At 42.9% G+C, this 14256-nt stretch overlaps 1 protein-coding gene across 1 annotated transcript in view; it reads left to right on the top strand.

Annotated features, from left to right (window-relative positions):
• Window positions 1-14256, top strand: part of LOC149283423 (volume-regulated anion channel subunit LRRC8C) — a 45395-nt gene that overhangs the window by 21279 nt on the left and 9860 nt on the right. The window contains exon 2 of the mRNA XM_089497537.1: window positions 8202-8343. Coding sequence (XP_089353663.1) covers window positions 8206-8343 — 138 coding nt within the window. The 5' untranslated portion in view covers window positions 8202-8205. The remainder of the gene's footprint in view (window positions 1-8201; window positions 8344-14256) is intronic.

The raw sequence follows: 14256 nt of genomic DNA, 5'->3' as shown, positions 1-14256 counted from the left end.
TGGGGTCATATGTTTGGTAGAGCTTGATCTTCTGCCCAGTTAGTTCAAAACCAAAAATTTCCATTTCAGTGAGTCAGGATGGCCATCTTGAAGTCATTTCAGGCATTTCATTTCAAACTCTTCAGAGGTGACGGCATTGCAAATTGTTAAGAAATGCTTGGAACTGTACCAGTGCTGTGCCACGAGAGGGAAAAAACATTTAGAAGAGTATTAATCTTGCAGCTGCTATTTGAAACAAACCAAAGGAGCACACGTTTGTGTCTTAAGCTTAGGTCTATTTCCAGTATTTTATTTTAGTTCAACAATTATCCTTATCACATATCTATCTTCTTCCCCAAACAATTCTGATCTCCTTTAAGGGGGTTGACTTTTTAGAATGGACCAAAAATCAATCCCAAACCCTCAGCCAACTGTAGTTCCCACAGGTTTGCACTAGGCAGTAGATTAATAAATTAATTTACATCCTATTCTGGAATGTAGGCCATCTGGGCCCCCTGAAGTCTGACGTAAACTTTAATCTCCCATTGGTGAAAATGCTTTATTGCTTTGTTGCTGTTCACTGCTTTGCTTTTGTTATATAAATGAAGGGAAATAACTCAGGATTTAAAGATGCAATTATATTAGAAACATCATGTCAATTAACTTTCCCTTACTCCGTTTCTTGGCATCTACCAAGGTTGGCTGTCTCAAACTCATTATTTTATTTCCCCTATAATTTATTTAGGAAACATTAAATTGGTTAGTGTTTCTGTCTGCTCCATGCAGCAGGCACGGATTACATTATTTTCATGAAAGCTCAGAGCAGTTTCTCTGGGAGGACAGAAAGAAAAATGCCAGTATTCAGTATGTTTGTATGTGTCTTCAAGTTACCTGTTGATTTACGGTGGGTGAATTTCATGAATTTCAATTCCTTAGGCAAGGAATATGCAGAAGTGGTTTTGTTAGTTTCTTCCTCTGAAATATAGGCTACAGCATTTGGTATTCATTGGCTGTCTCTCATCAACAGAAAACAAAAATGACGGAGGGGGAAATCTGTGGCAAATTCATTTAGCTCATCGAATACCAAAGGCAGTAGACCAGGGGTTGGCAAAGTATGGCTGAGTTGCATGCAGCCCTTGAGACCCCTGAGTGTGGCCCCTGGAGCTCCAGACCCAATTTTTTTAATTCAGGGGTTGATTTTTGGGCCTGAAAACTGACCAGAAACCTATGAACCACCCAAAAATGTGGCAGTTTGCTTTCCTGATCACCCCATCCCTGGATTTTTTTTTCTGTTTAAAATTGTGTGTCCAGCTGGGTGAATACAGGAGGGCAAAATGGCCCTCTCTGAAGTTGTCCATTCTTACTTGAGAAAAATAGTTTTCTAACAGCGGTTCAGGATGCACTGGGAAAGGCATGACATGGTTGGAAGGTGAGAAGATTGAGAGGAGGCTTGGGAGGAAGAAGAGTGGGGAGTTGAGATTGATAGGCCAGCTGAGGTGTGGTGGCAGCAAGGAGGAAAAAGGAGTGAGGGCTGGCAAGGAGAGGCAATTGAAAGAAGAGTTAGGAGGAACCGTGAAGATGAAACCAGTGCACTCAAACAAAAGGTTGTATCTGAGCTTCACTGGTTCTACACCGTGCTTTATCAAAATCAGCCAAGATCTCTGTCTTTAACCAGTGAAGGAACTAATCACGAAGAACCTCGCAGCAAGAAAGTATGTGTTTCTCCTCTTTTTCTTTATTCTAAACCAAATAATGAAAATAATGACTCCAAGTTGATCTTGATGCTGAGATGTATTTTTATAGTAACAGTGTAACTTAAAGTTCTGAGTTTGGTTTGATTAATGTGTTACGATTTGGGGGAAAGCATTGCAAAGGGCAACCATTACTAAGTAAGGCCCCATACAGACCGGCAATAAATGCCGGCATCAGGACAGAGTGGGGGTGTGGCGACTGCACACCGTGCGCCCTGATTCTGCCCCCATTTGGTGTGACGCCGTGCATCCCTCCACACAGCAGGGGGCATCATGGCATTTCATTAGTGCAGAGTGTACATGTGCTGCGCTAAAGGAGTGCAAAAAAGCTGTGGCACTGGCGGCTATGGCGCCCTTTCAGCAGCAGACAAAGCCGCTTTTTGTGGCTTCTTTTTACTCCACGGACCTGCCAGGTTGGGGCCTGACATGCAGTTGCTACATCCTTAATCCGGCAGGGAAAGGGGCAGCATCACACTGCCCCTTAGGTGTTGTCTGTAAAGCCCCTTAGGCTGGTCTGAGTGTGTTTATGGTTCCAGCCAATCCATCACCAGTTGAGTGGGTGTTTGGTGGAATTGTTAGGAAACCTTGGCACAGCAAGCTGGACTAAGCTTGTGGAAGGAACAGTTTTTCTAAAATTTAATTTTATCAAATTGATTAGCAGCATAGTTTTGTTTAAATAAAGCCTTGTTGAACTTGTACAGTATATAATTTAATTTTTCTTACCCACCTTCTATGTACAATTTTCTGATTTTCTAGTTATTGGAATTCTACCCACCTCCCACCCCACCCACCACCAGCTCCTTTTTCTCTGTTGGCTCTTAGACCTGAGACTCAATTTGGAAGTATCTTATAAGGACTCAAGACTCGACTTGAGACTTGAAGGTAGAGACTGGAGATGTGACTTGAGACATGGAGTTGAAGACTTGAATGTATCACTGGCTGATAGACCCTGTAATCCACATGCACAGTAGTTTCAATTATTAGATCTCTTACAGATCTCTTCCTCTCTACCTTACAGCAGCTATGCACGCATAGCAGACTCCCCATTTTTATACCCCTTCCCTACCACACTAGAAGCCACCGGTGCTTTTAACATTTCCTGACTATCTTCTCTATCATATACAATTGGCATCAGTGGCAGGAGGTAGGCTAGTCTGAGAGCACTATATCAAGATGGCTGCAGGGCTTCTCCATGGCCCTGGGAATTTATGTTGGCTGCAGAGGTGTAATGTTTTTGATAGAGCAGGAGTGGTCAACTCCACAAGGCTAGGGGACTGCATTAGCCCCCTAGGAGACTTTGGAAGACCGTACTGTCCTACCACACCCAATCTTGAAAAAATAAAATATTTATTTTTGTTGTTGTTGTTGCTCCAAATGCCTTTCAGAGGACATGGGCAAATTTTTATGTTTATTGGCTTTCCGGGGTCTAGGTTCCTCAAAAGATACAGGAGACCTCCTTTGTTTTTACTCTGGCAGCTCTACATGTGAAAACACACTGATAGACACTAATTTTTGACCTTCGGGTGGCCCTGAGGGTCTCATGTGGCTCTAAGCCTGCACTTTGCCCATCCTTGTGGTAGAGAGACTCAAGCAAATCCTCATGAGCAACAGGTGGGCTTCCATGTTTAATAAAGCTCCAGACTGTGCCTTCTGTTTAAGAACTGTTTAGTCCTCATTGAAACTAACAAATGTATTGGCTTTTTATAAAAAAAGCATTGACATTTTGTCAGGAAGTACCATACCCAGAAGGCTCTCCTTGTGTGGGCCAAAATAATGATACAACATAGAGGAACAGGCTGTTTCTTTGCCATCCCTGTCTTGGGATTCTGCAGTAGCTGTTTGGTAATAAAACTGCTCACTCTGTTGAGACAAAAGATGCTACTGATTGTAGATAAATATAAAGTAAAAGAAACATTGGCAAAGAGAGCAGAAAGTGATGAGGTGACTGCAGTGTTTATAAGCGCCCATTTCTGATGATATTGTTTAACATTCTTCACTGACTTTTGTTTTATTCATTTATTTTAAATTACGTTCAGTTTGCTTTTAAGGGCGGAACTTTCCCAGCACTAGTCATGCTGGCTGGAGAATTTTAGAAGTTGTAATAATAAAAAAAGGAAAATTTCTCCCAAGGTCTGAAAATATAAATGCATGAAAGGTAGAAGAGCTCAAAGATTTGGAAATAAAGGACACCCATTCTGATCCACTAATTCTGGACAATAATGCTATTTGATCAGAATTGTTTAGGGAGCCTCTAAAATTAAAGAATGTTTGACTACATTTAGAAAGAAGAAATGTTACACTGGCGGGTTACAGACCGCCGAAAAGCAGCGGCCTGTACCCACCCCTTTCCCCGGGTTATCGGGGCCTCAGTGGTTAGAACGGCAGCCGCTGAGGCCCCGATCCTCCGCTTTCCAGGCTGCGGGGAAGCGGCAAAAGGCCGCTTCCCCGCAGCCTGGAAAGGGGTGTCCTTGGGGCTTCAAGCCCCAAGGACACCCCACGGCGGCGGGGAGGAGGAGAAAGGGGCCACTTGGCCCCTTTCTCCTTTGCGTCGCTGGGCGCAGCTGTGTGAAGGCTGCGTCCAGCGACGCAAACCAGGAAGGAGCTCCGAAACGGAGCTCCTTCCTGCTCCGTGCAAAGGGGACATCGTCATGGCGGCCCCCATGTAGATGGGCCGCCGCCATTTTGTACGGACTCAGTCCTTACTAGGGTTAGGGGGGTGTGGAAGCACCGCACCTTCCTAACCCTAGTACGGACTGACTCCGTACTAAAAGGCCCGTTTGTAACGGGCCACTACATTAAAACGATAATTCTGTCCCTCCTATTCCAGCCTTTATTGTGGATTTCATGTACAATGAGATCAGGGCATGGTCCTCTAAGGGTGCCAGTTTCTTTTTTTCTTCATGATCTGGTCAATTAAACTTCATTTTGACATAAGCAGTAGTGCTACCCATTTCCAAAGGCAGCAGAACCTCTAGAGGTGTATCCACACTGCAGAAATACTTTACTTTAACTACAATGACTCAATGCTGTGAGATTCTGAGATTTGTAGTTTTGTGAGATATTTAGTGAGAGAGCTTTGGTGCTTCACCAAACTACAGATCCCAGAATTCCATGGATTCAAGCATCCACAGCTTGAAAATATTTTTAAAATATATAAAAGCCAAAAGTAAACCTTGATTTTGCCATTTTATATAAGAGACACCATTTTACTGTGCCATTTTACTTTATTTAATGGTACTTGAGCATCAATGGATTTAGGTATCCATGAGGGGTCCTGGAACCAACCTCAACAGATACCAAGGACCCGCTGTACTTCTACCAAGCGACAGATTTTCAGAGAGCAGCTCCTACACCTCAAGATACTTCCAGGCTTTGGTTAATGTGCCCTCTTCCTTGCCTCTATTCATCCCAAATGCCATTCCTTTTTATCCTTTCTACCAGGCAGGAGGAGCCTGTAGCCTTATGAATGTTTCTGGATTACAGTTCCTCTCATCCTTGGGGTTGGATGTCAAAGATGAGAAAGCTACAGCTTGTCACTTTGCTTCTTTCTGGTTTTCTGTACCAGAGCATGTAAAAAGTTCCTGGAATGATCCAGCCAGTATGGCCAGTAGCCCTGCTGGCTGGAGGATTTTGGGGGTTAACACCCTCAAAAGTAACTTTTGAAAGTTTGTTTTAACCTACATCCACACACTTTAAAAAGACAGTTTCCTACCAAAATAAGGAAGATCCCAGAACCTTCTGTAGTGAAAATTAAATTATGCCAATAATTGTATGTATATGGTTTCTTCAGTAACTGCAGAAATGCACTTCATGGATGTTCAACATGTTTATTAGGAAATTAGAAACTTCAACATGGATGGGTACAGTCTGGCACTTTTCAGCAAGGAGTTATTATTGAGCTATGAGGCAAAGAGAGCTTGATGAGGTCATATAGGAAAATCCAATAAACTTGAAGAACATAGAAACACCATCTCCCTGTACCCTGAAGGCACCAGAGGCTGCTGATCTTGGAAGCTAAGTGGCTAGTTCTTGGATGGGAGACTGACAAGGAATACCAGGTGCTGTAGCTTACGTTTCAGAGGAAGTCATTGGCAAACCATCTCTGCGTATTCCTTGCCTGAGAAAATCTTATGAGATTCATGATGTCACTATAGCTTGACAGGTTGTCAACCTGTCATCCTTACATCCTGCATTGGGGGATGTAAGCTACAGGATTTCTGATGTACTGGAGAGCAGGGCAGTGAGTGATGACATTTACAGCCCTCTCCATCAGCAAGATATGATGCTACAAGTAGTTGCGATGAACCTCTGTTGCTATTTATTGCATTGCATCTGACTGCTGGGAGAGGGTTGGGCAAATCGTTGTTTAGCATCCCCTCTGCCCAGCACCTCAAAAGTTCTCTGTTGGAGGAACTGCTTGGCTTTAAAGGTGGGTTTTGGAAGACACTTGATTGTTGCAGTGGTACAGTGGTAAACATGAATTCCAAAAATCATAAAGTTTTAGGTCCCACTTACAATATTACAGATACGGAGCAGGTTGCCAGCCTATGTTTATGAGCTATCAAACATCTCTATAGCTATAGCTATGTCAGTAGCATCATTAGGGGGTTGTTCACCATACCAGATGACACCCATTAGTGATATTGCTGGCATAGCAGCAGCATGCTTGGGTCCCAAGGATACCTTGTCCTGGTCATCGAGGTGGGGGTGTTTTAGCAAGTCAAGAATGTGGGGAGGTGGGTTTTTGTTTTGTTTTTTTGCAGTGGTGCTTCTCTGAGGCCAAACATGTGTTCTTGTATCTGGAGAAGCTGAACATCTGCATGGGATTATGTGGTGTCACACATGTGCATGCGGGCTCTCCAGTTCCCATGAAGGCTGCCGACTGCCTTCTGGCTGGTCAGGGGTGCAACTATGGGGGGGTGACACCATGGGCCACACTGATATGAAGCCAACCCTAGTGATGCCACTGCAAGTTATATTCCAAATTTCCAAGTTCTGCTCCCTATACCAATGCAAAGAACAGGTATATTACAGCACCTGCTAATGAGAAATTCTGTTGTCCCAAAGTAATATAGAAGATATCTCCACAGAAGAACTTAGTGCCTGTCAATTACCTTTGGTAGAGAAAAATAATTTACAAAAGAAACCCAAAATCTTCTCCGCATTCTGTGTCCTTCGCAGTCATTTAACGACTAGATGGAACAGAAAATTATGCTTTGAGGAAAATTTTCTTTGGTGCTCTTTCTGTGGCATTCTGCATTAGTTTTCCTTTCCAAAAATAAGCTCCCCATGAATTTTAATGCCAGTAGACAAAATGCTGTGACCTTTCTGATCAGGTATTTTGTTTATCAAGCACTAAGCACTTATCAAGCACTCAGCACAGATTTTTACATAAGATAATAAAAGCTGGAGCATCTATCTGCATTTCAGAATGTCTTTGGTCAGTTGATTATGTCTGGAGCCTGGATTGCATAATTTAACCTGGAATCACCAGTGTTTCAAAGTAGTTTAAATTATTAAGGCAGGATATTGGAGTGTCTAGTTCTGGCCATACATACCAGGGTCTTCACCTCTGCTAAAATGCAAATCCTGGGAGATTAGACATGTATGAATATGGCTCCCTAAGAGGGGGGAAAAGGTTGTCCATCTCTGTTCTGGTGATATTCTTAACTTTGTTTGCATTCTACAAGAAAATACCAGTAACTTTGCAGCTCAAAGAAGAAAATATAAGTTCTGTATAAAAGCCAAGGGCAGTTTTTAGAAAGGAGACCTGTAACTTTTATTTAACACTTGATTTAGAATCTAAACTTTACATGAACTCTTGATTTATGTAGTACCTTTCCAAAAAAAATGTGGTTGAAATACCATTGTGGGGAATGTGAGAGAACAACTGATGCGGTGCTTTTCTAGGCTTTCTTTAACCTGCAAATTAGGCTGTATCTGCACTGTGGAAATAATGCAGTTTAATACAACTAATTGTAACCTGATTTACCTTATTGGGAAGCTATACTAGGAGCCATTTGCTGTTGTGGCAGATAATGTGACAACAAAGAATCTTGGGGACACACAAATGTTGCCAAGGGCCTTCATCTGTGAAGACTAGCATCTCCTTTTAGACTACCTGAGTCAGAGAAGTGCAATTTGTCATATTCTCATTGACTAGAAGAGGACAAGACAGTCAGCCCTTTGAATCCATGGATCCAGTCATCCACAGCTTGAAAATATTTTTGAAAGGTATACATCTCAAATACCAAACCTTGAGTTTATGTAAGGGACTCCATTTTACTACACCGTTGTATTTAATGGGACTTGAGCATCCAGGGATTTTGGAGGGTCTTGGAACCAAACCTCAGTGGATGCCAAGGACCCACTGTATGTCTATCTTCTTTTAGTCCCTTTTAGACTTAACAACAAACAAACACCCTAGCCATTTCTCTCTCACAAACGCCTTTTTCCTTCCCTTTCTTTCAGAACAATGATTCCTGTCACTGAATTCCGCCAGTTCTCCGAGCAACAACCAGCCTTCCGGGTCCTGAAGCCATGGTGGGATGTATTTACGGACTATCTGTCTGTTGCCATGCTAATGATAGGCGTGTTTGGTTGCACATTACAGGTAAACTAAAAAACAGATACCTCTGAGACAATTCCTATAACAAACACATGCTGGCTGGAGTTCATTTTTCCAACTCTGGATTGAAACCCTCCTGATACATATTTTTGTCTGTAGCCTACTGAGGTGGGGAGCAGATAGCAAACTTAATCTGACAAGGCAGACAAGGCTGCATACCTGACTCTAGCCTGTAGAGTCTCCTAGAACCTTACTACATGTGGCTTTAAAACGGTGATTTCACTGGGAAAGAAGCAGCTTTGATGATACTGATTCCAACATGTAGTTGCCCTGTCCTCAACCTGCCCCTTTTCATTCAAAGGGAAATCCTTTAATGACCTTGCAACTGTGCAAGTCCCCAGATGCAAAACGCCACTCCTGGAGCAATTTCACAATTCATATATTGCCATTCGTATCCAGTCTGGCATTTCCCAGTCGCATGCAGTCAGTGTCTCCTCCTCACCTGTTCCCCTTCCCCCTCACTATTCTGAAGCACCTGATAATCTTTCTTTATTTTTTTGATTTATTTTCTTTATTTCTTTTTTTTTATAACTTTTAAACACTTCCTTGCAGCAGGCCTCCAGAACTGTGCAGAAACGTGCTCCCCCAAAGGAATACCGTGTAGGGCATAAGACAGAGAAGGGGGGTTAAGAGAGAGGTCAGGAAGAGAGAGTGGTGGGAATAGCAGTTCTGGTCACCCGAATGACACAAGTGCAGTAATGACTGCCAGGAAAGAAGTATCTTTCCATTTTATTATTATTTGCATGACTGCTGCAAGAATGGGGCTTATGCAGAAGAAACCCTATAATGACAAAAAAAAAAAAAATACACCCCACTTTAAATATATTGCCAGTTATTATTAAATCTTTTTAAAAGTGCTGTTTCTTAAATCCTTGGACTTGGAGGGAAGAAGTTATTCTCAATGTAAAATAAATATATGTATATTAGAAATAAATAAAGTACAAACAATATTTTGAAAAGCAAAGCATTTTATCTGGTTGCCCTAAATCAGGGGTAGGCAACCTGCGGCCCGCAGGCCGGATGCGGCCTGGCAAGGCCTTGGGACCGGCCCCAGCCTGGTCCTGCTGCCGATTGCTGCCGGGGCCTTTTGCCTCCCGCACGCAGGAGCAAGGGGGGCAATTGTCTATAGACGCCTAAGAAACATGCATTTATATTAACATTTTTTAAAAAATCAGCAAATTTTTTTGCGTGTCCTCCACTTTTTTTAAAAAAAGTGTCCACCATTTGAAAATGTTGTCCTATATTTGTCCCAGTTTATTTATTTATTTAATTTTTTCCAAAATTATTTAATTATTTATTTTTTGGCTTCTGCCCCCCAGTTGTCTGAGGGACAGCAACCCGGCCCCAGCTCAAAAAGGTTGCCTACCCCTGCCCTAAATTGTTAAAATACACTTTGGGCGAGTTTTTTTTACAGTTCTTCTGAATGTTGCATAACCTCAGGATTTGCATCTGTCACGTCATATTAAAGAAGGTGGGGGGATGAATGCATAATAAACTCTGATGATCCACTTTTATTTTGATAGTACAGGTCCTCCATATTGCTGCCTCTGGTTATTATATCTTGCTTTGTAAGAATTTATGTGTGTACATATGGAGGCACAAAAGTTTATAACCATGAGTATGTGTACTCATAGAAGGCATGAGAGTATAGATCCTTGACTATCTATACCCAGAAAAGTTTAAATATTTACGGTACTTTACTTTTTATTTGTCATGGTTTACCTTTTTTTAAAAGGTGGATCGACAAGAGAAAGCCATGTGCCCATCAGTTGAAAATATTCTCCAGAAGTTTTAACCTCTGTTAACAAGACACATGGTCTCTTACACAGCCAGTCCTGAATCCTGAAATAGTAAGGTCTATGGTTGGCTTTTGTCCCTGGCTATATTGATGGCTTTTCCTTATGCTTAGGGGGAAATCATATTTCTCCACATATCTAGAAATTCACCCTCTCGTCCTGCAAAGATCAGCTTTTGTGGGTTAAAAATAAGAAAGCAGAGAAATCTGGGACATAACAAATTATTTTTAATTTTTCTTCTATAAACAGTATCCAAAGCTATATATGGCACTAAGCTCTTCTTATTCTCCCCCTCCCTCCACACACACACTATATTCAGAGGACCTATCTGTCTTTCTCTGAATTGGCAACCTTACAAGTCTGAAATTCTTGAGTCTGTAATTTACTATTCTTGGCCATGAGCCTATTGCTTATATTTTCACCTTGCTGATGTTCATGCTTTAGCTTCAACCCAACCTACATGTGTCCTTACCATAAGATGTTGCTCAGCTTCCATTTGTAAGGGAAAGACTGGAGGAGAATAGTAGCCTGAGTTTAGAAACCATGGGGAAGATCATGGCTGTGATTCTGGGGAAATTAACTAGGCCAGAATAGAAAACAGTATCCGAGTGATAGTTTTTTGTGGGTTTTTCGGTCTATGTGGCCATGTTCTAGAAGAGTTTCTTCCTGACGTTTCGCCAGCATCTGTGGCTGGCATCTTCAGAGAATGCTTGCCTGTGGACAGTCCTTTCCAGGCAAGCATTCTCTGAAGATGCCAGCCACAGATGGTGGCGAAACGTCAGGAAGAAACTCTTCTAGAACATGACCACATAGCCCGAAAAAACCCACAAAAAACTATGGATGCTGGCCATGAAAGTCTTCGACTTCATAGTATCCGAGTGAGCTTTGAATTAAGATATTGATGTTTTGAGCTAAGAGTTCTGGTTTAGAGAGCCATGTGGTTTTGGCGTTATTATAGAACCTTGCCAGATGATCTTCAGTCTGAGCAACTTCTCTCAGACCATTGTCAGTTTGTTCATCTTGGAGAGGTGAGAGCCACTACATGTATTCTAGATTCTTGTCCTTCCTGGCTTATCAAAGAGAAGGACTGGCTAGATGGGAGATGAGCCGCTATGTAATACTTCTCCCCAGCAAGGCATGATTCCAGTCTACCTAAAGGAGGCAGTTTTAAGGTCCTTGTAAAAAAGGCCTCCCTGAACTCCACCCTATGGGACAATGGTCTGTTTTGGGGTAACATTCTGGAGCGTGTGGTGGACTCCCAACTTCAGGGGTTTCTGGATGAGACTAGTTATATGGATCCTTTTCAGTCTGGCTTCAGGCTTGGTTATTGGGTAGAGAGGACTTTGGTCACCTTGGTGTTTGACTTACATCAGGAACTAGACAGGAGAGGGTGTCCCTGTTCTGCTGGAACAGTATTTGATACCATCGACTGTGGTATCATTCTGGCCTGCATTGCTGGGATGGGACCTGAAGGCACTGTTTTGCAATGGCTTTGTTCCTTCCTGTGAAGGTGGACGCAGAAGGTGGTGCTGGGGGACTCCTGTTTGACTCATTGGCCATTTGCCTATAGGGTCTCACAGGGCTCTGTTCTCACGTGGGTGTACGCCTGGTTTCACTGGATGCTCAGGTTTCTACATGGAGCAGGCGTGCATAACACAAACATGAAGCTGCTGGGAAAGGTTGTCCAGCATTTTGGGGTCAGGTGTCACCAATATGCTGATGACACCCAATTCTATTATGCTTTTCCACCTAATTCCAAGGAAGTTGTTTCTATGCCACACTGGTACCTGACAGTTGTAATGGACTGGATGAGGACAAACAATTTGAAGCTTAATTCAGACAAGACATGGGTTCTCCTGCTCAGTTGAAAGATCAGGGAATAGGGATTCAGCCTGTGTTATATGGGTTCAGAATCCCTTGAAGACACAAGCCTGCAATGTGGGTGTACGCCTGGTTTCACTGGATGCTCAGGTTTCTACATGGAGCAGGAGTGCATTTGCAAAGTTAGAGGTTGCTCATCAGTTGCTCCCTTTCCTTGAGATATCTGATTTATGCAAAGTGACCATTCCTTAGTTATATCCCAGTTGGATTACTGCAATGCACTCTACTTGGGGCTGTCTTTGAAGAGTGGAAATTTCACCTGGTCCAAAGAGCTGCAGGCAGATTACTAAAGGGTGCTGGGAGCATACAACTCCCTTGTTGCAACAGCTCCACTGCCTGCTTGTCTATTTCTGGGCATGATTCAAAATGGTTGTTTTATAAGTTTTGACCTATAAAGCCCTACATGGGTCAGACCCAGGCTACGTGAAGAATCACATCTTCCCATGTGCACCTGCCTGATCTCGAAAATCTGCAGGAGAAGCACTTCTCTCTATCCCGCCACATTTTTAGGTGGGAACATGGGGAAAGGCATTCTCTGTAGCTACTCCCACACTTTGGAACTCCCTCCCTAGGGAAGTTAGGATGGCTCCTTGTTTTCCTTTTAGCTACAGGTTAAGACCTTTCTTTTCCAGTAAGCTTTTGGAAACTCATTTGAACAAAAATGACTTTTATGGGGATGTAATGTTTTTAATCTGTTTTGAAGGAAGATTGTAATTGGTTTTAAGTCTGTTGATATTTGATATTGTTTTAATCTTAGTTTTGTATGATTTTAACTATTTGTGTTCTATTGTAGTCTGTCGTTTTGTAAGCTGCCTTGGGAGAAAGGGTATAAATAAAGTTATGGATGTATGGATCTTTTGAGTTCTCTGGCTTAGTTACAGATCTCTCACCAGATCCCAATCCACTCAGTTAAGTTCCCTGAACTGCCCAGTGTGCTGCAGGACTGCCAGTCCACTTCCCTCTTCTGCCACATACCAGCATAGCTTTTAATATCTGTTTTTATGGACGAGGTGAAAATAATGTGGTTTTTAAGGTGTTGTGGAACTGCAGCTCCCAACATTCCTCATCATTTTCAGTGCTGGTTAGGATTTGTCATTCACCATCTGGAGCACCTCATAATTCCCATCCCTGCATTATCTGCTGAATTTATTGCATGGGTCTGTTGAAAATGTATTCTGGTAAATGCTAGAAATCAGTTGGCAGTTATTTTGCTGAAGTAAGCACACTCTGAATGCTCAAGTGAGTGATGCCCAAGGAAATGGCATGTGGGAATGCAAACATTTGCATTCTTGCCTATTGCTGTTTTATAAATGCTCTTTCTAGGTGGCAGGCTGTCTTCCTCTGAAGCAAATTGGGGCAGTTTTGTTGGCATTAATCTGCAGTGGCTCAACCAATGCTGGTAGCTGAGACTAATGCATCAACTGCAATGTCACTATTATTGTTAATAGTACTAAATATTTAATTTAGAAGATGGAATGGTGCATGTTATTTGATTCTCTGTCAGACATGTGAGACTGAAAGCACTTGGATACCTTCCACCACTGCAAGATTTGGGATTACATTGCTCAGAAACAGTGTTAATTGGACTCAGAGCTATTAATAGTTACCTTTTGGGGCAATAGCTCCCAGAATCCTCAGGCACCTGGCCAGTGGTAATCCTGATTTGGGGATGTTAGGAGTTGTTGTATCAAAAAGGTAACCTTTCCAAGTTCTGAAATAGATATTGACATCTTCCTTATACCTAGAACTAGTAAACTGAGCACTGATGTGGAGAGTGTCTCATGCAGCATTTCCCCTGTCTGTTGATAGGAACAAAACATAGGCCTTGTGTGTGTCTTTTTATTCATGGCAGGGGCCCAATACAGACCACCCTAAAGGGGTGGCCTGCACCCGTCCCTTTTAGCACTGGATTGGGGCCAGGGCAACCTCACCGGCAGCCCTGCTGCCCCAATCTGGTGTTTTCCAGGCCACGGAGGAGCGGCAAAATACCACTTCTCCATGCCCTGGAAAAGGGGTGTCCTTGGGGCTTCATGCCCCCGGACACCCCGGCCCTACAGAGGAGAAAGGGGTGGCCCCTTTCTCCTCAGGATCGTTCCCATGGCCATGCAGTTGCCAAGGGAACAATCTGCTCTAGGAAGGAGCTGCGAAATGCAGTCCTTTCTGTGACGTCGTAAGGGCTGCATTGCAGCCCTTAGGACGTCACTTCTTGACGCGGATGTGC

Source organism: Sceloporus occidentalis, unplaced genomic scaffold (assembly GCF_023333645.1).
Source record: "Sceloporus occidentalis isolate IW3139 unplaced genomic scaffold, rSceOcc1.0.p SCAF_104, whole genome shotgun sequence".
Classification (NCBI taxonomy): domain Eukaryota; kingdom Metazoa; phylum Chordata; class Lepidosauria; order Squamata; family Phrynosomatidae; genus Sceloporus; species Sceloporus occidentalis.
This window is presented reverse-complemented; position numbering and strand designations above follow the sequence as displayed.